At 42.8% G+C, this 28,000-nt stretch overlaps 1 protein-coding gene and 1 pseudogene across 1 annotated transcript; one reads left to right on the forward strand and one right to left on the reverse strand.

Moving 5' to 3' along the window:
• Nucleotides 1–24,712, reverse strand: part of LOC147887204 (uncharacterized) — a 47,360-nt pseudogene extending 22,648 nt beyond the window's left edge.
• Nucleotides 24,713–25,275: 563 nt separating this feature from the next.
• LOC147887205 (pentatricopeptide repeat-containing protein At3g02330, mitochondrial-like) lies at nt 25,276–27,765 on the forward strand. Its single transcript, XM_087394244.1, has one exon. The coding sequence runs from the start codon at nt 25,276–25,278 to the stop codon at nt 27,763–27,765; it is 2,490 nt and encodes an 829-aa protein (XP_087250370.1).
• The last annotated feature ends 235 nt before the right edge of the window (nt 27,766–28,000 follow it).

The following is a 28,000-nucleotide window of genomic DNA, read 5'->3' on the forward strand; positions in this document are numbered from 1 at the left end:
CAAGGCAAACAAGAATGCCATGACAAATGTCAGCAGTTGGAGAGCTTGCACATCACCTTTAGCTTCTTCCAGTTCTTGTAGTCGCCATGCTATTTCTTCAAGGGGTGTGCGGTCTGGCATCCTTCTTTTGAGCAATGTCCTTGAGAACCCTCTTGATGATCTTCCGAAGTCGGTGAACTCGTATCAAGTATGCCCAACACTTAGTTTCATGATGACCACAACCTTTGCATTCCTTACAAACGATCACCCTTCTTCGTGGCTTGCAGCTTTGTTGGGGTGGCGCTTCCACTCGTGTCATGCGTGATTGAAATACAAGCTTCACGTGCCAAGAAATCAGCAACAAGATTTCGAGCTCGAGGGATATGCTGAATTTTTACCTCTTCAAATTGGTTGCAAAGTTCCAAGGCTTGTTGATGTCGTGGAACCAAGCCTTTGCTCCGCACCTTCCACCTTCCACTAACTTGTTCACACACTAGTTGAGAATCTCCTTGCACCTCCAATTGCTTGGCATGATGTTCTTGTGCCTTTTGTAGCCCAAAAATGAGCGCCGAGTACTCAGCTTGATTGCAAGTACTTGCGGGCGAAGACTTGCTGTAACAAAACTCCTCACCACCCGGTGAAGTGAGCTTCACATCCATGCCAGCCGCCTTGGTCGAAGGTTTGTAAGCTCCATCAAATTAAAGTATCCAAGATGTCATCACACCAAGACGAGAATTCGGACATCCCAAGTTTCTCGGTAGTCCAAGATAGGTAGGAGGAGAGGGTGGGGAGAATTCAACACTTGAGCCAAACGTTCAGCACCAAATAAACTTGCAATTCTTTGTTGATAGTTTATCTTAAGCCCAAAAAGAATTAGAATTTGGAGCTCGAAATGAGGCACAAAAGGCTGATTAGGTACAAATGGATTCCTTGGTCGAAACATTACCAACCATAGCCAAGGCCTAGAAACCTTTGTAATGAGATTGTGAATAAACCATTCAGGACGAGCTTTTCCACAGGAATCAACAAGCAGATGCGCCAAATCTCCCCCCAAGCTTGGGGAGCATCCCACCCTTCGAAGAAGGAAACCATTTTGATTACCTCTGAGGCAGCAAGTAGTTCGATCACCGCACAATGAGTAGAAGTAAAGTCAAAATCCTCCCAGCGTATCAGTAGTTCGTCACCATGAATCATCCACGGTGTGTCATTCCACCCGTCATCACCATCAATAATGCACTGGTGGACAATCAGCCGTTGAAGGTCGACATGAAGATCAAGGAAGACATCTCGTGCATTGGTAGCCGTAAGGTGCGGAGGAACAGGCACCAATTCGAATAGAAGATTCGCCACCAGCCGTGGAGATTCATATCCCAGCAGCCACACCAAAACTTTTAGCCGAAAAAGTTATCGAGATCAGAGGCTAGAGACTAAGTATGGCTACGCTCAAAGGCCATAGAGAAAAGGAGATCACGAGGGCGAAGGGATGTCATAGGGGTGAACAAGGAATTAGAAGTGGAGGGAATGAAAAGGGAGACTATGACACAAGGGGAAAGGGAGAGGGGGAAGAGAAGCATGTTCATGATAGGAAGAGGAATGTTGAGATGTAGACATCAAGGGAAGTGAACCATACTTTATTGGAAAGAAGGGATGAGAGGGAAATATCAAAATACTAGCTAGGTGGCTTTACAAGAATGAGCGTGTCTCATCAAGGAATAGCCCCTTCCTTTTATAGCCAAAAGAGGGGGTCTCTCCACATTAATGTATCCTCCCACATGCATGGTGTGTGTGGAAAAGTATTCCATGTGGGCTAGGTGGGTATGCACTCTCAATTGTGTGCGACAACCCTTTGCCTCCATTTTCCACATAAATCAAGCCCCATATCTCAAGTCTATGATACTCCCTTGGTCTCTTTCCAAGTTTATAATAGGTTCAAACCTCTAGGAGGACAAGTGGAGGGTTGGCACAAGGAATCTTGCCACCTCATCCTACTTTCCCCATTATTTAACTAGCTCTCTTTGTCCTTCTATACCTCCCCCACATGGGCCTATCCCATATGGAGGGAATAACTCAATATAATAGCCATCTCCACCCATTTTATATTGCTTCTCCCATGGACTTTGAGCCATATCTCAATTATTGCATCCTAGGTGGAGGGGTGGCACATGGAGGAGCCATGCCACCTTGCATTTTATAATATTACTATTATGGATTATGTACAACACACCTTATGGGTCCTCTTACATGGAAGGGTGGCACATGGTCGTGCCCTGCCACCTCAACCTTGGGCCCTATGCACACCATATTTGATTATACTATTGCCACATATACAAACACACATACATATTAATGCCTTTTTCCTTAGACAATTTTATCCATAACAGTAGCAAAGCAAAATATCCATGTCAAGGCAAGGTCTTACCACATGGGCAGTGTCTAGTGCCTTATGAGATGGTACCATGATAAAAGAAGTAAAACAAGTGGATCTGAAAATCATATGCTTCGAGAGAACAATTATCTTGTCATCTCCATAGTTGTGTAGAGAAGCATATCTTAGATATCTGACCTTCATCTTTTTCTTGTACTTAGAGTGAAATGAAGGTGCCATGTGAGAGTGCTCTCAACGGAAGCAAGAAGGGAAGAGGGAGAGAGAGAAACAGAGAGCCACACAAGTTTTTGGTGGGTGCAGAACCCCCTAATCTTCTTTTTCATTCATTTATATATGTGTTTGAGTATTGTACATAACCGGGGTAAAGGCACAGTGACCTTTAACCCCCACAACCTCCCACTTAAAGGACAATGTGCCTTTAAGGGAGAACAACCAGTGAGCATACTATCCAATGCCCATCAATACACAACAATACTCAAACAGCTGACTAGGTAGACTCTTTGTTAGCATATCTGCAGGGTTATCATCTGTATGAACCTTGACGAGCTCTATGCGCTTGTCCTCAAGTATCTCCCTGATGAAATGGTACCTGACCTCAATGTGTTTGGTCTTTGCATGAAAGATTGGATTTCGTGCTAGCTGAATAGCACTCATGGAATCACTATGCAATGTCGGTACACCTGTATGAATCCCCAAATCTCCCACTAGCTGATCAAGCCATATAGCCTCCTTGCAACCCTCTGCGGCTACAATATACTCAACCTCTGTGGTAGACAAGGCAACGCACTTCTATGCACGAGACATCCACGACACTGCACCACCTGCAAAGGTGAACACATAACCAAAAGTGGATCTCCTACTATCCACATGCCCTGCATAGTCTGAATCTGTGTACCAAAATACACGCATGTCTCCTCTACCAAAGTAGATGCACATCTCCTTGGTACCCTTCATGTACCTTATGATGCACTTAACTGCCTCCCAATGCCTCTTTCCTGGATTAGCCATATACCGGCTAATAACTCCCACTGCAAATGCAATGTCTGGTCTAGTAGCTATCATAGCATACATAAGACTCCCAACTGCTGATGCATAAGGAAACTTGGCCATCATGGCCCTTTCCTCATCTGATTTGGGACTATCTGTATGACTCAGTTTCACATATGGAGGCAATGGAGTACTCACTGCCTTCCCCCCCTCCATATTGAAATGCTGCAATACTTTTGTAACATACTCTTTTTGTGAAAGCCAAAGGAGTTTCCTACTCTGATCACACGTGATGCGCATACCAAGAATATGACCTGCAAATCCTAAATCCTTCATATCAAAGGCCTCATGCAACTTGGCCTTTAATGCATCTAGCTCATAAGGATTCTTGCTAGCCAATAGCATATCATCCACATACAGTGCCAAGACTATCAGGCTATTATCCTTAGCCCTTTTAGTGTAGAGGCAGTGATCAATTTCACTCCTTCTAAAACCCTGGGACCGAATGAAAGCATCAAACTTCTGATACCATTCTCTAGGTACTTGCTTAAGACCATAGAGACTCTTCTTCAGCTTGCAAACTAAATGCTCTTTGCCCTTTTCTTCAAAGCCTTCCAACTGCACCATGTAAATTTCCTCATGCAAATCCCCATGCAAGAAAGCTGTCTTGACATCCATCTGCATAAGCTCCATATCCTCTGATGCCACTAGTCCAAGCATGCATCTAAGTGTGGTCATCTTCATAACCGGAGAGAATATCTCATCAAAGTCCACACCCTTCTCTTGCTTGAACCCTTTAGCGACCAAACGGGCCTTGTACCTAGGCATATCATCACCTATGACCTTCATTTTGTAGACCCATTTACATGGCAATGCTTTCTTTCCATGTGGCAAAGAAACCAAGTCCCAAGTCTTATTCTTCATAAGTGAACTCACCTCTGATTGCATAGCATACTCCCACTTGCATTGATCCTTGCGCATCATAGCCTCTCTGTAGCAAGAAGGCTCCCCGCAATCAGTAAGCATCACATAGTCTACCCCTGGAACAAACTTATCAGGTGGTCTAGACACTCTAGATGATCTTCTCAAGGGCATTTCAGCTTGCTGTCCCACCTGCATATCAGCCACATTGGGCTCATCATTTCCACCAATAGATGATCCATCATCTACCCTTGATTGTATACCTATGGGAGTACTTGGTGGTACCATTTCTTGCATATTTGGTGCATGGACAGCTTGCTGTCTATCAACATATGCAGGTGGACTCACATTCTAGAAAGTGATTCACCTCATTTCCACATCCCTCATGGGTGCCTTATGCATCTTCTTCTCATTGAAGTTTACATCATGGCTGCATATGATCTCTCCACTTTCACCATAGCCCATCTCTCCACTTTCACCATAACCCAGAAAGATGCATTTCCTAGACTTAGGATCTAGCTTCTTTCGAAGCTCTTTTGGCACATGTGCATATGCCTCACACCCAAATATATGCAAATGAGAGTAAGAGGGCTTCTTGCCACTCCATGCCTCTTCAAGAATACCACCATCAAAACTCTTGCTAGGTGATCTATTGATCACATGCACACTGTAGTCTTCATTGCCTCACCCAAAAACCACCAGAAAGACTTGCATTGGAAAGCATGCATTGGAACCTTTCTTGAATGGTACGGTTCATCTTTTCTACAACTGGATTTTGCTCTGGAGTATGAGGGGATGTGAGCTCCCTCTTAATCCCACGTGTATCATAGAAATGCTGAAAGTCATGAGAGAGATACTCTCCACCATTGTCAGTCCGTAGGCATTTAAGCGTTCTACCTAACTGATTCTCAACCAAGGCCAGCCATTTCTGAAATACATGGAACACATCACTCTTCCGAGCTATAGCATAAGCCCACACTTTCCTAGTTGCATTATCAATGGATGTCACATAGTATTCAGCCCCGCCTAATGACTGTGTAGGCATGGGACCACATACGTTTGAATGCACCAAATCAAGCTTTTCAAACTCTTTCTTTCCCCTTCTTTTATGGGCTGATTTAGTCTACTTCCCATAGAGACAATGCTCACAAAGTTCAAAATCAGAGAAACTCAAATGCGATACATAACCCAAACGGCATAAGAGTTTCATTCCATTCTGGCTCATGTGCCCCAACCTGCAATGCCACAAAGAAGTGCTTGGCTGCTCGATTATTGCAACAACATGATCAAATACCCTTGATACATGTAAGGGATACAAAGTCCCACACTTGGCATCCCTGGCCAAAAGCATAGCCCTTTTGAATTTTCCAACTCTGAAAGCCAAAAGTGGTGTGAAAACCAGCATCATCTAGCTGACCCACTGAAATAAGACTCTTGGTCAACTTAGGCACATGTCTCACATGTTTCAAAATAAATGCAGACCCATTTGCAAAAGAAAACTTTATGTCACCTACTCCCACTATGTCACATCCATAGTCATTTCCAAGATGCACACAACCTGTCTTTCAACTATCATAAGTGGAGAAACATTCCCTATGGGGAGTAACATGGAATGAAGCACCAGAATCCAAAATCCAATCTTGGGAATATGCATCATCTGAAGTGGTAAGCAACTCTGCAAATAAACTGGACATGAAGAGAACATCATTGTCACTATCATGTGTGACTGCATTGATCTCCTCGATCTTCACTTTTCCTTTGTCCTCCCTTGGACTCTCTTCCTTTTGATTTGCACCCCAATTTGCATTCTTTTTCTTATCCTTTTGCTCTCTTTTCAGCTTGTAGCAATCCTTTTTCATATGGCCCTTCTTGCTACAGTGGTAACACTCAATGTTCCGTGCCCTGGATTTGCTACGAGACTGCCCTCTTTCTTGGGACTTCCCCCTGAACTGTGATCTACCCCTTTGCACATCTAAGGCTGCATCCTGCTTGTTGCCATCCATAGACTTCCGTCTAATCTCCTCGGTCAACAAGCTACCCACAACATCATCAAATTTTAGTACTCCACCAGTGCAGAGTTACTGACAGTAGTACGGAAGGTATCCCATGAGGATGGCAATGAACATAAGAGAAATATTGCCTTAGTCTCCGCACCAAAATTCATCTTCTGAGCCTAAAGCTGGCTGAAAATAATATTGAATTCATTCAAGTGAGAAGCAATGGAGACCCCTTCCTTCATCTGCAGCTCAAACAACCTCTTCATGAGGTAAACTCTATCAGAGGCAGTTTCCTTTTCATAAGTGGCACATAGTTTCTTCCACAAATCTTCCGTAGTCTGCTCATTTACTACTGTGAAATAAACTGACTCTGCAAGATGAAGTCTAATAGTAGACTTTGCTAATGCATCCAACTCATTCCAATCATCCTCAGACATATTTGCAAGCTTAGCTTCAATCCCTGCCAAGGGTTTAATTTGCTTCTTTTGAATAAGCACATCCCTTATCTGTTCTTTCCACAAAGAAAAGTTTGTCCCATCAAACTTTTTAATGTTGAAAAACTCCTTTTCAGACATGGAAGAGGATGCCATAATGCAAAATAAAACAAAATCCCAAATGCTAGTGCATACAAGAGAGAATCACACCAAATCATAGACTCAAATCAATAGCTTCATCCAGCATCCAAATCTAATCTATCTTTCATTCTAGATTTAAACACTCAACTTGTCCACAGATCTACAAGGCAAACAGGTTTTTATGTACCTGCTGTCTAGTCGGGTAAGGTTCATCAGTTCAAAGTGTTATTGAATACCATTAAGCATCATAAATGTCCAAATGTGTATGCCACAATAGAGTGAAATATCACTAAAACTCATGTCTCAAAGCATCTAACTCATGTGCATATACTATGAATCCATATGAGCGAATCTAGCCCAAAAGAAAATGCCAACTGCAATGGCAATCCAAAACGCCAATAAGTGCCAAATGACTCAAGCATAAACACCGTCCACTGGCATATGCATTAATAATATCTCATCCAAGAGAGCATAGCACTATCAGTGCATCACCTACAATGTGTCAAAGCTGTCCCTCAGCATAAAATAGCACATCCATGTGCAAAGCGTCCATAAAAATAGCATCCCACAAGGCAATTTGGGCCTATCAGCGCATCCAATAAGGACCGCAATGCATCCAAATGGCCTATAAATCATCCACTGCAACCAAATGCACACCACGAATGAGCGCACACTGCTCAAACTGCAACCAAAGTGATCTGCATAAGGTATGCTCAAGAAATCATGGTCCCACGGTAATGACCGCTACTGAAAATAGAACTTGAGATGCCTCAAAACATGGGCGCCATTGCATAATCGGACTTAGCAAGAAAATCTGCAAATATCTCTCTTCTGTCGGAACTCCAAAATCCCAACCGATGAGTGAGAAACGGGAGTCAACGCTTATCCATTGCCATGTGGCATAAATCTAAGGTTTCAAAACCTTAGAATGAAAAATGCATAACAGGGAGATGAAATCGAATACACAGAGATCTATAACTCTGAAAATCCTCCACCAAATCGCGCAAGTACTGATAGGTAGGGGTTTTTGGATGTCCGGAACGCAATGGGACAAACGGTTTTGGAAACCGTGGTCTCAATCACTGGGTCCAACACATGGGCTGAAAAACGTTTTTTGAAACAGAGCTATTTCTAAACTCCACTGGAGTGCAAATGATGAGCAACATAGAAGTTTTAGGACCTCCTGAGTCCACCGGAACTGACAGATCTGCAAATGGTTGCTCCAAACTTGAGTTCCAACACCCGGGCAGAAAAACGTAGGAACTGACACAGTGAGTCAGAATTCCAATAATATGACCCCAGATTCAAGAATGAAGGTGTTTCCAAGCTCCTGAAGTGAAGTGGACACTAAAAGCAAGTAATAGTTGCCTCTACAAGTCAATACAAAGTCTCTGTCATCGAACGGAACAGGAAAAAGCTCAAAAAACGACTTTTTCTTTGAAACCACTTAACAGGCTCTCAAAACCACTTCGCAAAGCCAAAGTAACTTTTCCAAAGGTTCCTCCAAGGTCTCCGCACACTCAGATGCAAGTAAAGTCACCCACAAAGCTTCCCACAGAGCTTCTCCTTCCTCCCACAGAGTTGCTGAGCTTCAAGCATTCACGCACGCTCAACTAGACCACCCAGGCTCTGATACCAGTTGAGAGTGCTCTCAACGGAAGCAAGAACGAAAGAGGGAGAGAGAGAAACAAAGATCCACACAAGTTTTTGGTGGGTGTATAACCCCCTAATCTTCTTTTTCATTCATTTATATATGTGTTTGAGTATTGTATATAACCGGGGTAAAGGCACAGTGACCTTTAACCCCCACACCATGAGAGGGTAGATCTCTGTCAAACTGATCTGATACAGTCAAGCAATAATAAATGCAGCTTTGATAGTCAAATCTTTGAAGAAATGCTGACCTTTGACCACAATTTTTGATGCATATGCTTGTAAAATTGTCAAACTGTAGGAAGGTGCTCCAAAGATGCAACTCAAATGTGCTCTAGATCACATCCAATGATCAAACATCCTAAAGAAAAAAGATAACTGATATAATTTCTATCATGAAACCTCTAAAAATAGTTGCAAGCGGAAAGAGAGATCACAGTTATCCCCAAATCGAGAAGTTCGAGGCTGGAGGCCAAAATTGGAGCAACAAAGTGAAGCACTCAAGGGGCTTTCTAGAGCAAAAGAAAGCTCTCACTAAGGAGAAGATCCAACATAGAGGTTGGGCAAAATGGTGGGTTGTTTTGCCCGGGGGAGCTGCTGTAGGCTGAGTCTGTATTTTGACGTTTTCTCCCTTGTTACTTAACTAAATGGGCTGCAAAGTGACTCAAAATGATCGTCTTGAGGTCGTCCATCTACTCCTAAGAGGGCTTGAGCAATGGTGCAACAGGCAGGGAGTATTTTGCAATAGAGAGATGGCAAAAAACTGTGCTATTCGGGCTGCATAAGGACAATGTCAAGAAATCCTCTAGGGGATATGGTCGCCTATGTTTGGGGGTTCTCCAACTCCAAGGGCTTGGGCAATAGTCAATTTTAGGTGTAGAATTTGAAGCTCCAAGTGCTGGGCTAAAAGGGGGAATAATGGTGAAGAGGGTGGAGGTGGAGAAGAAGATGATGAGGTGGCGGGATCAGGCTCAAGGAGGCCAGTACTGCTCTGATACCATGTTGGAAAAGAGCAAGCTAAGCAAAATGGAGACAAGAAGATGGACAAAAATGAAGAACTGTCTCATAGAATGAAGAGAAATGAGGGCCATATGTAGGCTACCTCTACATCCACACTGACATCATAGATGACCTCACACCAAAGGCCACCAAGCTCCTAGAATCTCTCCCCTATCCTCTAGAAGCATCTAGCTCCACCTAACACACCTACCTGCCTCTCTAGCACACACATAGGACCACAAGTGTGCCTATGGAGAGGCAAAACATTGACAAACCCCAACAAGAAATACTAACTCTAGAGAGACAAATACTAAAAGCCTATACTTTTTGAGATCCCCTCACTTTGTGTAGAGACCAAAAAGGTCCCCCCACTTTGTGTAGAGAAGCAAAGGTCGCCCCACTTTGTGTAGAGACCCAAAAGGACCCCCCCACTTTGCATAGAGACACAAAAGGCCCCCTCCACTTTGTGTAAAGACCCAAAAGGTCCCCCCCAAAAGTGGAGGGACTCTTGTCAAAAGGTCTCTTGCAAAAGAGGTCCCACCATGGAGGCACCTACGGATTGTGTAGAACCAACATGTATAAATATCTCTCAATGGAATGAAACTCACACACTTTGGGGTTCAGTGTTCAAGCTCACTATTGTGTTCATGTGATTGATCTCCATTGCATACATGCTCTCTTACACTATCGTGTTCTAGCATGCCCTTAAGGACCCTTGTACACTCTACCCTTGTAGTCCCTCCTCCTCCTCCTTCCTCCTGCTCGCTCCCTCCTCCTCTCTTCTCCTCCTTCCTCCTCTTGCGTTGCTCCCTCCTCCTCCTCCTCCTCCTCCTCCTCCTCCTCCTCCCTCCTCCTCCCTCCTCCTCCTCCCCCTCCCTCTTCCTCCTTCCTCCCTCCTCCTCCTCCTCCTCTCTCTTCCTCCTTCCTCCCTCCTCCTCTCTCCTCCTCCTCCTCCTCCTCCTCTGTCCCTCCTACTTCATCAATCGTTATGATCAAGACCTTTTTCTCACCCACACATGCATGAGATCTTCTTTCTATCAATTGTTATGATCAAGCCCTCTTTCTCACCCATGCACACTCGAGAGATGGTTTCCATGCTTTAGCCTACACACCTCACCGAAACACGACCTGAGGACCTCTGCTACATTGTGAACATCTATGCTACAACGAGCAACAACATGACTGTAGGTGACCAACACCCTCGGAACTTGCACTTGGGAGAAGCAGAGACAACATTTTGGCACCGCTGTCGGGGATTGGAACCCGGGTCTCCCGCATACCAGGCGGGGATACTCACCACTATAAATAAATCATAATGTTTAAAAAAATTATTTTTTTTTAAGGGAAAATTTACAAAATTGAGGAAAGATACACCAGAAGTGTTTTATAATGATTTTACTAAGTTTGAGGATCAATTCTATGATGCAAATGAGGATGAAATGCGATCAAACTTTTGTTTACAATTACATCAATGTTTTGGCATAGTTCCAAACCTTTGGCAAGATGCAAGTGCAAAAACACAATCAGAAAATTCAAATACCAATACAAACTATGAGAATGCTGATTTTAATGTTCATAATGAAGAAATGCAAAAGGTGAAAGATGAGAGTAAGTGGAAGAGCCCAAACCGGATCAAGAAGAGCCCCAAAAGGAGCCAGAAGAGACCGGAGGAGTTCCAAAATCATGTCTACTTCATACCACAAATATGTAGACACTTGATCCCATCAGGTTCCTTTAACTCTTCAACATAGCATGTTGTGCTAGAGGCGATCAATCAAATGAAGCAAAAGCCACCTGGTTTTTTATGGCATTAACCGATGAGGCCTCAGAACGGTACCTCTACCTTCTCATGGAGAGAAGAGCCACATGGGCACTACTACTTGAGCAGTTCAAAAGAAGGTTCCAAACATAAAGTTTGTAAGATGACCCCACATTACAACTAGGCAATATAGCAATGTGCAAGAAAGAAAAGGTCAGAACATACATAGGAAGAATGAAAATATTAATAGAAAAGTGTATTCCCGTCCAAACGACAAGTACCTCATAACATGGTTTACCTCTAGACTAAAAAAATTCATTTGCAAGGACATGAAAAAAGTTAGTAGCTATGCACATTTAGGCTACGCTCATGAAGCTACAATTGACATTGAGGACATCATGACCGATTCTAACAGGGATAGTGATGGCTATAAATCATGTCAACATGATAAGAAATCTTCAAAGAAGGGAAGCACTTCCAACAAGGATCGCACCATCGAGGACAGAGTGGAAGCCATGGCCCTAAGAGTAAAATATGAAATGATGTAGGCCATTGAGCAAAAGTTTCACATTTACCATGGAGAGAAAAAGTTTGGTGCCCACACTGTATGGCCAACCATACAACCAATGAATGCCCAATCCTAGGGAACAGACTAAACCCACCAAAAGTAGCTCAACTCCCATGGTTATGGTGTCCCATTTGCAATGTGGCAAGGCATGGTGTAAATACATGTTTCTATAATATGAGGGTAGCACAACCTTGGCACCAACAATACCAATAGCTTCCAATCCCAGTGTACATGCAACTAGCACTAGCACCTAATGCACAAGTGCCATGTCTCAATCCACTCTGGGTGAGGACACAAGTGCCTCAACTAATGAGGAATCCCAATTCTTTGCAATATCCTCAAGCTCCCAATCTTGCTCTAGTAGTTCTAGTGCAACAACTCCAACTTGAAGAGTTGAAACCTCATTATGAGTATGAAACAGAATACCATATGTACTACATGGATGGTGCCAAAGGACTCATCCTGGTGGATGCTAATCAAGTAAGGACCACCACACATAGAACACCCATCAAGTGTTTCGATTGTTGAGAAAATCACCGCATAGTTGAATGTCCACACAAGGGTAACCCTATTACATTCTAGCCTGTGTGCAGGGTTGAATGTCCACACAAGGGTAACCCTATTACATTCTAACCTATGTGCAGAGTTGGGCATGCCTGCATGGACTGCCCACTAAGAATAAAGCCTCAAGAAACCACGGAAGTAAAACCTGATGTACCCTTGGGAATGACAAGTGTGGAAAATCACAGTGTGGCAACACAAAGTGTGGCATCATAGCCAATCTTGATAATAACAAGACAGCAAAAAGTAGCGGCACGACAAACACTCCTTTTTGCTCAAAAAGCAAAGAGCCCTATGCAAAACAAGCCATGCCAATCCCACAACTCAATGAGACCATGGTGAGCACATCCATGGAAAGTTCCACCCAAGAAGCCAAGCAGGCATACCCCAACATTGAAATTGAGAAGGCTTGTTACCAAGCCTTGAAGCAATGGGTACAACAAGAGTAAGAAAAATTTGAGACAGACAGGATGGCAGCAGCAGAGGTCAGAGCACCATCATCACCCAGCATTGACATAGTTCTTGATCCCAATAACTTCCAAAGGGTAATGGAGCAAAAGGAAACTTTCAACTCTAAAAATCAAAGCATAAAAATGAGCACATGGGCTTAGAAATGCAAGGAGAAACATGCTTCAACACTAACAAAACAAAATGTCACCAAAAAAAAAAACATACATTGTTTAAATAGACACACCTTCTTGGAAAACACGTCCTTTCACAGGAGCAAAGAGGGAGAAGGGTGGAGAGGGAGCACTTAGCTCTAGCATTAATTTATCTCATAATTTGGATCTTGATTGTTTTAAGAATCATCATAGTTTCTCATTATTTAAAGCCTATGTATGTTTGAATTGTGATAGGTTGCTCTAGAAGATGTTTCCTGCACCAAATACTATGCCTGCATGAACAGATGAAGCGAAGAAGATGCTAACAATGGTGGGTATGGATTATGATACCATTCATGCTTATCGTAATGATTGTATTCTCTTTAGTCGTGAGCATGGAGATTTGGCTAGTTGTTCGAAGTGTGGGGAACAATGATATAGAGATGACATGCAGGGTGAGCAAATCCTAGTAAAGGTCTTGAGACACTTTCCCATCATTGCTAGAATACAACACATGTTCCAATGCAAATCCATAGCGGAGTTGATGTGCATGGCACCACACTAGCAAGCTTGATAAGCTACCCATCACGATGCCAATCAAGCTCGGGGGGTTCATTATGTATAAACCCTATATATCACGTGCGTGCAAGGCCTATATTTAAAATCCCTTATCTGTAAATTTTTTCATTAATAAAATGTACCCCTTTTCTATACAAATCTGTAAAAATTTTCCAAAACTATTTTAAATAGTCCCTTATGTATATTTAATTCTGTAATTTTAGAAATAGAAAATATCCTTCGGTTGAACTCACGTGATAGGGTTACATATGATGAGTAACCCCCCCGAGCAATCAAGACCTTACTATGAAATTGCCCTACAATGTGGGAGAGTTTTAAGGGATGGATTGAAGCTTCACAATACTTCCCCCCATCTGAAGAAGAGGAAAATGTAATTTCAGTAAAATTCGGTGCTAGGGATGACATAAAAAATGTAACCATCCCACTGGAGCATAAAGCCTTTGGCCAATACCCTATAATAGTGGATGGCGGAGCCAAAGTAAACATTCTAACAAGAGAGCTATATGAAGAATGGGGCCTACCTCTGATGCAAAAGACCACATTAGACATCCACCTAGCCGACCACATTAGGATCCTAAAGGGCTTGAAGGTGCCTCTATGGCCGAAGAACCACTCCTTGGGAGTGCGACTCCTATTGAAAATCCATCACTAGCCTCACAAAGCAAAAAGCTTAGAAAGTTCAAACCCAATGTGAGAATGAAGAGTGAAATGGTGAATAGTTACAAAAAACAAGAACAAGGGAGCTAGCAGCCCAGAAAGCACCTCAAAGTTCCATGAAGGCCTAAGGGAAGTTCCCGATTACTTAAAAAACTACATTAGGGGAGAAGCAACAATAGCAATGCCTAGGCCAATCAGGGAATCAGAGCTCATAGAAACAAAGAATATTGAGAATACCCCAGTTTATGAAGGACCAACCAAGACAAGGAAACTGAATCTTGCCTTGGACGGAGAAGAAGGAAAGCCTATATACATCGGCGAATAGCTCACTCTAGAAGAAGAAAAATAAATAAAAGCATTGGTGATGGAATATAGAAATTGGATGTCTTGGTCCTACAAAAAAATGAAAGGGGTCTCCCCTGAAGTTGCAGTACATACCATACCAATAAGGGAAGGATCCAAACCAAAGGCATGCAAACCCTACAGGACAAATCCCAAGTACGGCACCCATGTCTATGAAGAACTTCGATGTTGGGGGATAGTATCCTGTGGCCCTATCAAAACAATCTTGGGAGATTGGACAACATGGCCCATCCACAATGTATTGTAATAATGTAGATATCATGGACGGTTTGTGCATGGCAGGGCCAACAAGATGATGATTGATTTTTGAGACTACACTCTTCTTTGATATGTTGCAAGGTGGCTTGTGCATCATGCGCTTGTGGAGAATAATTGGTTGCTATTATGCACATCTTTGTGTATGCATTGTCGATATCAAGCCGTTGGCCGGTTTGGGATAATAATGCACATGCAATATTTCATTGTCACTTTTCACCCACTCAAGTTTTTGTAGCACTCGTCGATGCTCCATAGTTGCATCTCGTACAGTTGTAGCTGTAAATGTAACATCTAGCTTGACACGTGCTCCCTGTCTAACTCCCTCTTTGATATTCATATAGAGGTCTTTAGTTGTGATAGAGGCTACATGTCCAATAAGGTCACATACAAACTTATCAATTGATGTTGTATTGGTATTCTTCAAAAAAACCCGAAAGTAAATACTTGACATATTTAAATATTATATTCACCTGACATTGGACTACCGATGCTTTGTGGAGGTTCGGCTACCACAGGTCTGGTGCTTGGCATATGTGGCTCCTTGTGTACTATTACCTAGAAAAGAAATCAGGACAAGAGGCTAGACACTAAGCATGGCAATGCTCAAGGGCCATAGAGGAAAGGAGAACATGAGGGTGAAACATTATCATGGGCGGGGAAAAGGGATTAGAAGGGGAGGAGAGGGGAAAGAGAAGCATGTACATGATGGGAGGAGGAATGTAAAGATGGAGACATCTAGGGAAGAGGGACATGCTTTATTTGAAAGGAAGGGAAGGGGGAAATCAAAGTACTAGCTAGGTGGCTTGACAAGAATGACCGTGTCCCATCAAGGAATAGGCCCCTCATTTTATAGCCAAGAGAGGGGGTCTCTCCCAATAAATGCATCCTCCCACATGCATGGTGTGTGTGGAAAAGTCTCCCATGTGAGCTAGACAGTTACACACTCTCAATTGTGTGCAACAACCCTTTGCCTCATTTTTCCACATAAATCAAGCCCCATATCTCAAGTCTATGATACTCCCTTGGTCTCTTCCCAATTTTATAATACGTTCAAACCTCTAGGAGGACAAGTGGAGGGTTGGCACAAGGAATCTTGCCACCTCATCCTATTTTCCCCATTATTTAACTTGCATCCTTGGACTATCTATCCCCCCCCCACATGGGCCTATCCTACATGGAGGGAATAATCCAATATAATATCCATCTCCACCTATTTTATATCACTTCTCTCATGGACTTTAGGCCATATCTCACTAAATGCAGGCATGGGACCGCCTAGGTGGAGGGGTGGCACATGGAGGAACCATGTCACCTTACATTTTATAATATTACTACCATGGATTATGTACATCACACCTTATGGGTTCTCTTACGTGGAAGGGTGGCACATGGTCATGCCCTGCCACCTCAACCCTGGGCCCTATGCACACCATATTTTATTATACTATTGCCACACATACAAACACACACACATATTTATGCCTTTTTCCTTAGACAAATTTATCCATAACAGTTCCCCCCCCCAGGCAGGGAATGCACAACATTTCCATGCTTGGGTCCATAATCCACAAAGAAGGGCTTGAGGTAACACTTGTTGATCACCTTCTTGCCATATGGCTCATGCAGCTCCCGAACTTGTACAGACCCATTGCTACGTTCCTTGATGACTTTGTATGGACCGGAAGGAACTTCTTATCCATTTGGTGGTCCAATCTGTTATCAAAGCATAGCACAACATCCCCCTCAGCAAAGTGTCTTTCCCATCCCTTGCAAATCTTAGCATCCAAGCGGGCCTTTTGTCGATTCTTTTGAATCTCTGTTTGATGTAGGGCAAGGTGTCAGGTTTCATCTAACTTCTCAAGTTGCACCAACCGGGCCTCTATGTGTTCATCTTCTATCATCCTCTGTTCTTGTGCCAATCTCAAAGCCGGAATCTCTATCTCTAGTGGTAAAATGGCCTCAATACCATACACCAACTCAAATGGAGTGTGACCTGTAGACATTTTATGAGTGATGTTGTAAGCCCATACGGCTTCTGTGACCTTCTGAGAGCCTTCTGATCCCACTGGCTCCTGTTCCCTGTAGCCATTTTTCCCATGGTTTTACCAAGGAGGCCATTGGTCTACTCCGTTTGACCCATGGATGCTAAATAATAGATGCTAGAAGTGTGATAATCAATACCCATGCGATCCATGAGTAACTCCACAGCTTCATTTAAGAATGGACTCCATTGTCAAATACTATCTCCATGGGTGTCCCAAACCTTGTGCAGATACATTCAAATATGAAATTTAAAACTACCTTACCATTTGCTATGGGGAGGGAGATAGCTTGAGCCCACTTAGTGACATACTGAGTGGCTACCAAAAGATACTTCTTTTTGCAGGTAGTCATGGGAACGGGCCCGACAAAATCTATTACTCACTTCTGAAACGGATGGATGGACATCACTGGGTGATGTTGCCCAGGACGCAAATCCTTCCTACCAAAGAATTGGCATGATTCATAAGTTTTGCAATGCATAGTGACATCCTTGAACAAGGTCGGCCAATAGTACCCAGTATGTAAAATCTTCTTAGCTATATAGTCACTGGCATAGTGGCCTCCACAAAATCCATCATGATAATGCTTCAATACCTTAGGTACTTCATCTGCATCAATGGCCTGTCTTAGTATCCCATCCATGCCTTGACGGTACAACACCCCATCAAAGAGGGTGTAGCGCCTACTGTCTTTGTGGATCTTCTTTCTCTCATAGCTAGTACTTTCTGGAGGACAAGAGAAAGTAGTTAGAAACCTATAGATACTGCCATACCATGGATCCCCAACTTCTATGGCCACTACAAGGGTTACATCAAGGCACTGCTCTAAATCAATCAAAGCATTCTTCAAGTTGGAATAACCCCCTTTTACAATTTTGAAAGAAAAATCATATTCTTGTAAAACTGTTAACCATTTGGCCAACCGGCCCATGGGATTTGGTGATTGAAGAACTTGCTTTGCAAGACTAGTGCTAGTGAGTATAATGAAGGACTTTCCAGCCACATAATGCTTAAATTTCTCAATTCAGAGCACCAAAGACAAGACATGCTTGTCAGCCTCTGAGTAGCATCGTTTGATGTCGAGCAATTGTCGAGAAGCAAATTGAATGGGATACATGACGATTTGTGGAGACTTTCACCAACCAAATCATATCCAATGTGCATGATACTTTTCACACGTCTCAAAATATGTTGTATTTATGCATATGAAAAGCATTGTGCCAATCGGGTATGAGCATATTTGAATAACACACCTCAAATACTGTTCTTTGGCAGTTGTGCATAACACTTGATGAAAAACAGGGTTTGTGGTGCGTTTGACCATCCAATTCATACCTGATGGGCAAGATATTTTTCACACCCCTCAAAATAGGTTATTTTCACACTTGTTCAAAGCATGATACCTTCTTTGTATGAGCGCATTCGAATAATACACCTTAAGTACTATTTCTTGGTGGTTGTGCATAACACTTGGTAAAAAACAGTGTTTGTGGTGTGTTTGACCATCCAAAGCATATCCAATGGGTTTGATATTTTGTACATGCCTCAACATAAGTTGTATTGGCATGTGTGAAAAATATCATGACCATTGGGATGAGCGCATTCAGATGACACACCTTCGATACTATTTTTTTTCAGTTGGGCATAACACTTAAGATTCTATGTATGAGTCCAAGCTAATCTATCTTGGAAGCTAATTGACTTGAGGTACATGTCATGAGCATTCTCTTCATCATGTTTCCACATAGGTTTCATCCACCTTAGAGCACTCCATGGATCATGAGGTATGCATGTTTTGTCAAGGTATCAGAGCACTAGGTGCTCCCAAGCCCTTGCATGTTATCAAGGAAATAAGCCCTCCCTTGAGGCATTCTCCATCTTTGAATTCTTGAGAGTTTGAGAGCTCTTCTTGGAGAGAGTTGTTCGTTTTGAGAGAAATTTCCATCAACCTCATTTCGTCCAGCGGGACCCGGGAATCCCTCGTTTTGTTTGGGGGGCCCATTCTCTTCTCTTGAGAGTTGAGTGCTTGTGATGATTTCTATTCATTTGAGAGAAAGATTTTCGGTACACTTTATTCCTCTTGTGAGAGACTTGTGAGCCATTTCTTCTACTCTATTTTGAGAGAGATTCATTGTATTTGTGAGAGAGTTTGAGTTTCTATTTTGTCAAAGAAAGAAAGAAATCGAGGTTTCTTGATAGAGGTAAAGAGGTGTAAATCTTGACTTGACTTGTGGCTAAGCTCCTACCGACTAAAGCTCTAAGCTATGGCATCTACAACCCTAACCTAATCCCCTACAGCAACGAGGGACAACTATGCAACTATAAGCTATAGACGCCCTAAGCTCAATAACAAAAGCAACGACTAGCAAGTAGCCACAGCACCAATGACTAAAGCAAGCAGCCCCAGTCGACTTAAGCAGCCCTTGCAAACAAAGAAGCCCAACTTATTAGCTCTCAATGGTTGCGACCATAGCTTCTTCCACCTCCAACCAGTGCTCCAACAACTATGAACTTGTGAGGATGACCACAGCACCGGTTGCTGCTGCTACCCACGACCTCACAGCACCAGCTGCTGCTGCCCCCACTGACCACAACACCGACTGCTGTTGTTGCCCGCAACCTCTTACTTGCTTTGGCTCCAAGCCTCCTCAATGACCCAACAACCTGCAATAGTCTGTTCCAGCTTCTTCAGTTGCTCCAAAGCCTACCGCCACGAGCCACATCTCCATTGACTCAACACACAAGCTATGCAACGACTTGCCTCCAATAGTTAACCTACATCCAAATGCCTCTATTGAGTCTCCAACAACTCTACGCTCCTATCATCGCTAACAAAGATGGCTTGTAGCATCACATGCATCTCCTTCACAAGCCCAATAGCCATTCTCCTAGCTCCAAAGCGAGCATTGCATCCTCCATGAGCGATGCCATAAACAGCTCAGGCTTCACGCAGCCCAACAAACAATGCCAACATCGCAAGACCAAGCCTCAAATTTCTTCAAAGTCTTCCTCACAAGGTTCTCCACAAAAAGCTGCGTGGTAGATAGGATATAACTAGGATTTGGAGAAAATGACCCTGGGTTAAGTAGTTGGTCCAGCAGTGGACACATGGCACCTTATCCCAATTGCCAAGGTTAAGTCACATTGACCCTCGGTTTGGTGAATGGCCAACTAACTCACACTAAACCATGGTTAGGTTTAGGTTTAGGATTGGTTAATTTATGCCACATCACTTGCAGTGCCACTTAAGCATAGAGCCCCTTGTTAAGCAGAGTTTGTAAGCAGCATGTGAACCCCTGGCCACATCACCATCAAAACCCTCTTCTTCATAAAACTTCGATAAGTCGTAACTTTAATTACCAAGATCATGGAGTTTGCTTCATGATTACTTGCCACATCATAATTAATTTCCATTATTAGGGGTGATGTGATGCCATCTGGAGTGGTGCCTAAAATTCCACTGGGTTGGCAGTTAATTACCAACCACCACCATGGTGGCTTGCAGTTAAAATGGCTCATGATTAAATTTGCATGGCACCCTCCTCGAATTACCCCTTCTCTACTTTGCTCCAACTCTCATCCACTCATTTGCTCTCGTTGCTCATCCGCTCCACAGTTCACCTGCTCTTTCCACCATGCCTAATACTACTATCACTCCTCAATGCAACATGATCCCAATATTGTATTCCTTCTTGTATAAGGTCATTGTGTTGCACTTGTTAGGACTTGAAATGCTCACTCTTGTGGAATCTCTTCATTCCCTTAATTTATTCCCCCACATTTGCATGCCACCACCTTGAATGGTATGCACACCTATGGCCTCTATATGGCTGTGCTCTATGGATTTCCTGGACACGTTGATGAAGTGATAAGTATTTTCATAGCAAAGTACTCTCGTCTTGTTGGGGGGCCATATTCTGAGTCTTACATTTGTGCAATCTGCATGGTCTCCATCATCTCCTCCATCGGCTCAAGACAACCTTAAGTTTTCATGATTTGCATAGGTGCGTTGCTTGATGATAGGTGGCAAAGCTACAGCAAAAGGTTGTGCGTTGATAGGTGGTCAAGCAAGAGACTTCGTTGCAGGAAGTAGTGTAGAGATGCATGATGTAGTAAGGCGAAATACTATCCTACACAAAGCAGGGAATAGTTGCTGTGTGTTGAGCTACGCAATGCTTAGAATGATAGATTGCATCTCATTATTATGCCAGTGCAGCATCATGATGTCAAAAGAAATTCAAGTGAGAGTGTGGCTCTGCCCCAAAATGGCCCCGAAAATAGTTTTGTGATTAACTACACCCAAGAAAACGTTGACCCAACATTGTTCTCTTTCCCTAAAATCTTTCCTTTTAATGGGCCGTGGGACTTGAGCCCCACTTGTGAGGTACCATGCATTTATTCCCCAGTGAGAAATACATCTATGATAACTATGAATACAAGGTTTTCTTCAAAGCATGATGTTGCAAATGACCATAGTGCAATTGTATGTTCAGTTGAGAAAGAGTGGGACATGTGAAAAGTAAACCTACCATCCGGTTCCTATTTTTGTAGGTATATTACCACATATTTCATATGCATCATGGAGTAGCTGACCATTTGTGTCATCAAACCCATGCTACTACTTTGAGCTACTACATTTTGCAAAGAATCGTCTATAGCTATAGACTGACTAGCTTGAGATCCATGAGGTGTGATTATCTCATCAAATATGGGTTTATGGGGGTGGGATTGGTTACGTGCTACTATGTCATCCACCTAGGTGTCTGTACTTTTAGGTATTTCTCCACCTAGAATAGCTATAACTCTGTCAATTCCTATGCCCTTGCATTTTCCAATTTGTTTCTCAGGATCACACAAGAAGTTCTATTGCATTCTTGTGCTAGATTCTGAGTACTCTTCGTGGCAAATGTTGCATTTCCACTTCTTACTATTTAACATCGTAACATAATCCCGAGCCTTTGTCATGTTTCACCCTCGTTTCTTTGGAGCCATGGTTGCTGTCAAGGCTATAAGAGAACTCTAACGGAACATAAACAATTTTGTATAACTAATATGTTCGTTTACGAACATTGCCATGTTCACATTTCAAGACATTTCTACCATGGAATTTAGGACAAATAACAATGTTTGGCTTCATTCACAATTCTATATCCAAAAATTCTATGGCTATTTAGCACATCTAATTTAGAATATTTCATGTAAGCTTGATAGAACTCAAGAGAGAGAAATGATCAATTTTCGTTTCCCCATCCCAATGTGATTGGATGATTATAAACTTGGTAATCCACATATTGAAATAGGTGTGGGATGTCATATTGCCTTTTCCAACATCCCTCTCTCTCCTGAGTAAGCATCTATTTGCACCTTGATCATTTGCACCATTATGCTTTGTTGACGAATGTCAGTATTTCACACACGCTAGTGCAGTAACTAGCATTGCTTACACAAGCACATACAAGCACTTTTCCTATGAGACTATAAGCTAGCATACGTTGTAAACATCAAGATATATTTTCTAAATAAGTTTGGCGTCATGGGCTACAAATTGTAATATATGCAACACAATCATATCTACATTTTCCCACCTAATAACACATGAAAACAATGGATTGTAAACCTATGTCTCCTACAATCTATCCACACATGTGCATCATAATTTAGCGAGTTGCTACGAGATGGCAATTGCGAGCTCCACAAACGGATAGACTTCGAGCAAGATGCAAATGGTTGACATAAGCGAGACCACAACTAGACCACAGTCAAGTATCCTCTTTACAGTCTTGAGTCCTACCTAGCTGTCTTGGAGTGATGTGAATATGGCGACGGTCATACGGTTGATAGTAAACTGCCGAGTCATGGGCATAGGCTCGAGGCCACGAGTCAACGCTTGTCAATGAGTCAACACCTGTCAAACCGACGGGATAGCAGATTTTGACACATATTAATTAAGACGGTAGGTTAGATAGCTTATACTTGACAGGTCGTGGGAAGTGATTGGTCAACGAAGGTTTGATTGTGGGGATAGTGCTATGGCGATGGTTTGTGGGGATAGCGCTATGTCGATGACCCGTGGGGATAGGGAATGTCTGAGAACATGAACTTTGCTGACCTCTGTTTGGTGATTTTTGGTGATTTTGGAGTTTTTGTTCCAGCTCTGAGTGTTTGTGGGTGTTATGCACTACCTATAATAAACAAAAAAGTGCAAAAAACATCAACTTTTGGTGCATGAATGAGAAATCTCTACAAGTGGGACTGCCACCACTCAAGAACCACTTCAAATTTGAGATTCCATCTCCAATTTCGGGTGTTTTTGTTGGAGTTTGCTATCACACACACCTTAGCAATCCTCTAAACTACCTTCCTATCACTTTAAAACACTAACAAACATAAAAAACAAGCTTCCCATGATCAGAAATGCTTTCCAAGAGAAAATGACAATTTTCATCTTTTTTCCATCCACACACACACTTCTTCACTCATTCCTCTCCTACAACTCCACTATCATAGCTCCAAGTTAAAGCTTGAAACCATGAGTAATGGGTAAATGATGAGCGAGGGCAAGCGCAATGCAAAAGCATACCTTGAACTCCCTGGTAGTGGTGCCAAAGATGTGTGGTCTCAACGGTGACTCGCGTGTCGTGGGGATGTTGAAGGAATGCCGATGGAGCCTCCACTCCAAGCTACTCCTTGTGAGAGCAATGCAAAGCATGAGTTGTTCTTATCCTGTGTTCAAGGTGAACATAAGAAACTCCTATTTTTTCTTTACAAAAAAAATAAATAATAAATGCAAAATTGAAATAAATAAATATATGTACATATATATATAGTTTTTTTGGGTTGTGCTGAAATTGAATATGCCAATAACTCAATTATTATATCTATTTTGGTTCAACATTCTCCTCTAGGTGAAGGTCTACCTATCTCTTAACCAAATGAACTGAATTCCAAACATTTTGACCTTGATTACCAAAGTTTTAGCAAGATCCCATAGAAAACTTATGTCTATTTTTGGAAATTCTTCAACCAGTCTCCTCTCGATAAAGGACTATCCACGAGTGATAAACATTTTCCCCAACAAATAAAAAAACTTGGGCTTTCAAAAACTTGAAGGTTTTTCTTGAGAATTTACAGATTTTAAAGCTAACATATAAACCAAATTGCCTACAATTTTGCAGTTTTTGTTCTTGCGTTGTACTCAAATTGAAAGTGCCAACATAAAATCTTGAGCTATCCCTCTCAGGACTAGCACATAGAGAACCACATGGTTTAGCTCCTTGGTCTAAACACTATTGGCACAATTTTGCAGATTTTGCAAAACTGAGAAAACATTTTCTATAGGTGAAAATGAAAATACACACACACACACACACACACACACATTGCATTGTACTGAAATTGAAAAGTGCCAACAGTGCCTCTATACTGGGTGACCGAGATAAAGCCCTAAGTTGCCCCTGGGGCTTGAACTCGTTCGCTTTGTCTAAATGTTGTTGGCAAAATTTTATAGATTTTATAAAATTGAGAAAACATTTTCAGTAGGTGGAAAATTTTAATGTTGGAGGTTCATTGTATATATTTTGCAAGTTCTCTATGATCACGACCCAGTAGGTTCATTGTATATGGTTTGCAGGTTGGGTTCACACTACCCAACAGCAGCCATCCTTCAAAAGGTGGTGTAAAGGGCTGCCATCCTACTTTGCCCAATACGAGGGACAGACCCGGAGACTAACACAAAAGATTTGTGTCTGTCGATCCATAAATGCCGCGCACGCATGGCCAACTCTCCACTCGCTAAATGATTGGCCCATTCCATCTCCTCCAACCATGACACCAATCACAAGTTGATGACATAAATTAGTGGCCTGATTGATGACATGAATTAGTAGCCCATTCCATCTCCTCCAACCGTGACACCAATCACAAGTTGATGACATAAATTAGTAGCTTGATTGATGACATAAATTAGTAGCCTGATTGATGACTTAAATTAGTAGCTTGATTGTTGACTTAAATTAGTAGCCTGATGAATGTGACGGAAGGGCACCACCAGGAGTGGAGCCTGCGGCTTAATTTGACTCAACAAGGGGAAACTTACGAGATCCAGACATAGTAAGGATTGAGAGATTGAGAGCTCTTTCTTGATTCTATGGGTGGTGGTGCATGGCCGTTCTTAGTTGGTGGAGTGATTTGTCCTTGTCATGGGGAAGCATGCATTGGGCTGCCCTCTCTAAGCCACCACACCAAGCAACCATCCTCCAATTCTATTTCTTTCTCCATGGATGGGTGAACGAAGCAACCATCCTCCAATTCTCCATGGATGGGTCTGAACTCTACCCACCTCGGAGGCTATGTCATTGAGCTGATTCGGCGTGCTGCTCTTCCCTGATGTATGGAACTCATTCCAGGATTGCGGAACGAGCTAGCCTTGAAGAAACATCCATTGGGAAAAAGCTGTGCGCAGCAACAACCCAATGCTTTTGCAACCACCCAATTATCTATCATATCTATCAGAGCTGCGGGAACAAGCTGTCCTCAGCACCAACCCAATGCTTTTCCAACAGCCCAATCATCTATCAGAGCTGCCCTGGCGCTCGAGCATTCAAATTTGGCCAATTCGACCACCTTGACCTCCCTATTGCGGCGCTGTGGTGAAACAAAGGCCTTGTCTGTCGGTAGACGGCTGCATGATCATATCATTAGATTGGAATACGATCACATCACCTCCATAGGGAACTCTCTTGTCCAAATGTATGGTAATTGTGGGAACGTCAAAGATTTAGAGGCCTCTTTCGATAATATAGCGAGTCCCAGTCTTGCATCATGGAATATATTGATAAAAGCATACGGCACGAATGGGCGTCTGTCCGATGCAAGGAGCGTGTTTGATAGAATGCGTATGAGGGATATTGTCTCTTGGACCGTTATCATCGCAGCATGTGCTAAAAATGGACATACCAAGGATGCTCTTGATCTCTTTCATCAGATGCAGCTGCATGGCATCAAACCAGACAATGTCACCTTTCTCTGCACACTTGATGCGTGTGCTATGCAGGAAGGTCTAAAGGAGGGGAAGGCGATCCATGCTGCTATTGTTGAGAATGATTATGAGCGAGATGTTGTCATAGGAAGTGCTCTCATCAACATGTACGGCAAGTGTGGAAGTCTGGATAATGCAAGGAATGTCTTCGCTAGAATACCTCAGCGAGATGTTGTGTCATGGAGTGCCATGGTTGCAGTCTGTGCCCTGAATGGATGTGGCACAATGGCTTTGAATTACTTCCATCAGATGCAGCAACGTTGCGTCAAGCCAAATGAAGTTACTATTGTCTCTGCTCTTGGTGCATGTGCCAGTCTTGCAGCCCTAGAAAGAGGGCGGGAAATTCATAGAACCATTGTTGACAATGGCTGGGAGCAAAATCCAGTTGTTGCGACTGCTCTCATCAACATGTATAGCAGCTGCAATGATCTATATCATGCAAAGAGTGTGTTTGGAAGAATGATTCCACGAGATGTGGTGTCTTGGAGTGCCATGATTACAGCATGCACACACAATGGATATTTTGAGGAGGCACTCCAAGTCTTTCATAAGATGGAGCTCGATGGTGTTAAGCCAAACGCAATAACGTTCTCATGCCTACTTGATGCATGTGCCAACCTTACAGCCCTAAATGAGGGCCGCCAAATCCACATTGCTGTCACTGCCCATGGATATGATCAAGGTTTTATTGTAGGAACTGCCCTGATCAGTATGTATGGCAGGTGTGAAAGACTGCAAGATGCAGGGAATGTTTTTGGACAGTTGTCTCATTTGGATGTGGTCTCTTGGAATGCCATGATCTCTACCTGTTCCCAGAATGGGCATGCAGTGGATGCTCTGCATCTTTTTGGTCAGATGCAGCTGTCTGTTGTGAAGCCTAACAAGATCACGTACATGTGTGTTCTTGGTGCTTGTGCAACCCTGGCAGCTTTAAAAGAGGGGCAGGAGATCCATGCCACCATTGTAGGCAACGGGTATGTGAACGATGACATTGTGGGAAATGCGCTTCTTGCTATGTACGGGAAGTGTGGGAGTTTCGATGATGCAAGCTATACATTTCATGAAACTCCAAATCGAAGTGTGGTTGATTGGACTACTATGATGACTGCGTGTAATGAAAATGGGCACCACAAAGAGGCTTTGGATCTCTTTTGTCAGATGCAGGTTGAAGGTTTCAAGCCAGACAAAATTGCTTTGATCTCTGCTCTTGATACGTGTGCCAGTATGGTGGCTCTTGAAGAGGGGCAGGACATCCACAAAACGATTATTGACAATGGTTATGAGCAAGATGATGTTGTGGGATCTGCTCTGGTAAACATGTATGGCAAGTGTGGAAATATCGACCATGCACAAATTGTGTTTGACAAAATCCAAGAGCAGAATGTCATCCTTTGGAATACCATGATTGCAGCTTGTGCCCAGAATGGGCATGGTGAGGATGCTATCCATATTTTTCATAAGATGCAGCTGGAAGGCATGAAATCAGATGCTATCACATTTGTCAATGTTCTTACTGCATGCAATCACACAGGGCAAGTTGAACTTGGAAGGCAATATTTTGTTTCTATGGAGGACCGTGGCATACCACGGACTATACAGCACTATGCATGCATGGTTGACCTGCTTGGACGTGCAGGACATATAATTGAGGCAGAGGACCTGATTAATACTATGACATATGAAAAATCAGCTCCCATTTGGTCAAGCCTGCTTGCTGCTTGCAGAATCCATGGTGATGTGAAATGTGGCATGCATGCCTCCAAACATTTTTCTAATTTGGATCCAAGATGTGCATCTCCGTATGTAATGCTTTCAAATATCTGTGCTGCAGCTCATACTTGAAATGCTCTACCAGATGAGCATAGCTATGCAAAGTAGCACTTGGAGTTTCACAGATTTGCACAAAAATTTGTTGCTTGTGATATCTCACACCCAAAGATCATACGAAGAAAAAGATGCAGAGTTACAAATACTGGATAGCACAAAAGGAAGTAGAATATGTGTGTGATACTGTGGAGCTGCCATGTCATGAAAGTGTAGCAGCAAAAGGACCTGCAATCTGCTACTACTGTGAAAG

This window comes from Dipteris shenzhenensis, chromosome 23, assembly GCF_047967505.1.
Source record: "Dipteris shenzhenensis isolate YYH24624 ecotype China chromosome 23, Dip_SZ_1.0, whole genome shotgun sequence".
In the NCBI taxonomy this organism is placed as follows: domain Eukaryota; kingdom Viridiplantae; phylum Streptophyta; class Polypodiopsida; order Gleicheniales; family Dipteridaceae; genus Dipteris; species Dipteris shenzhenensis.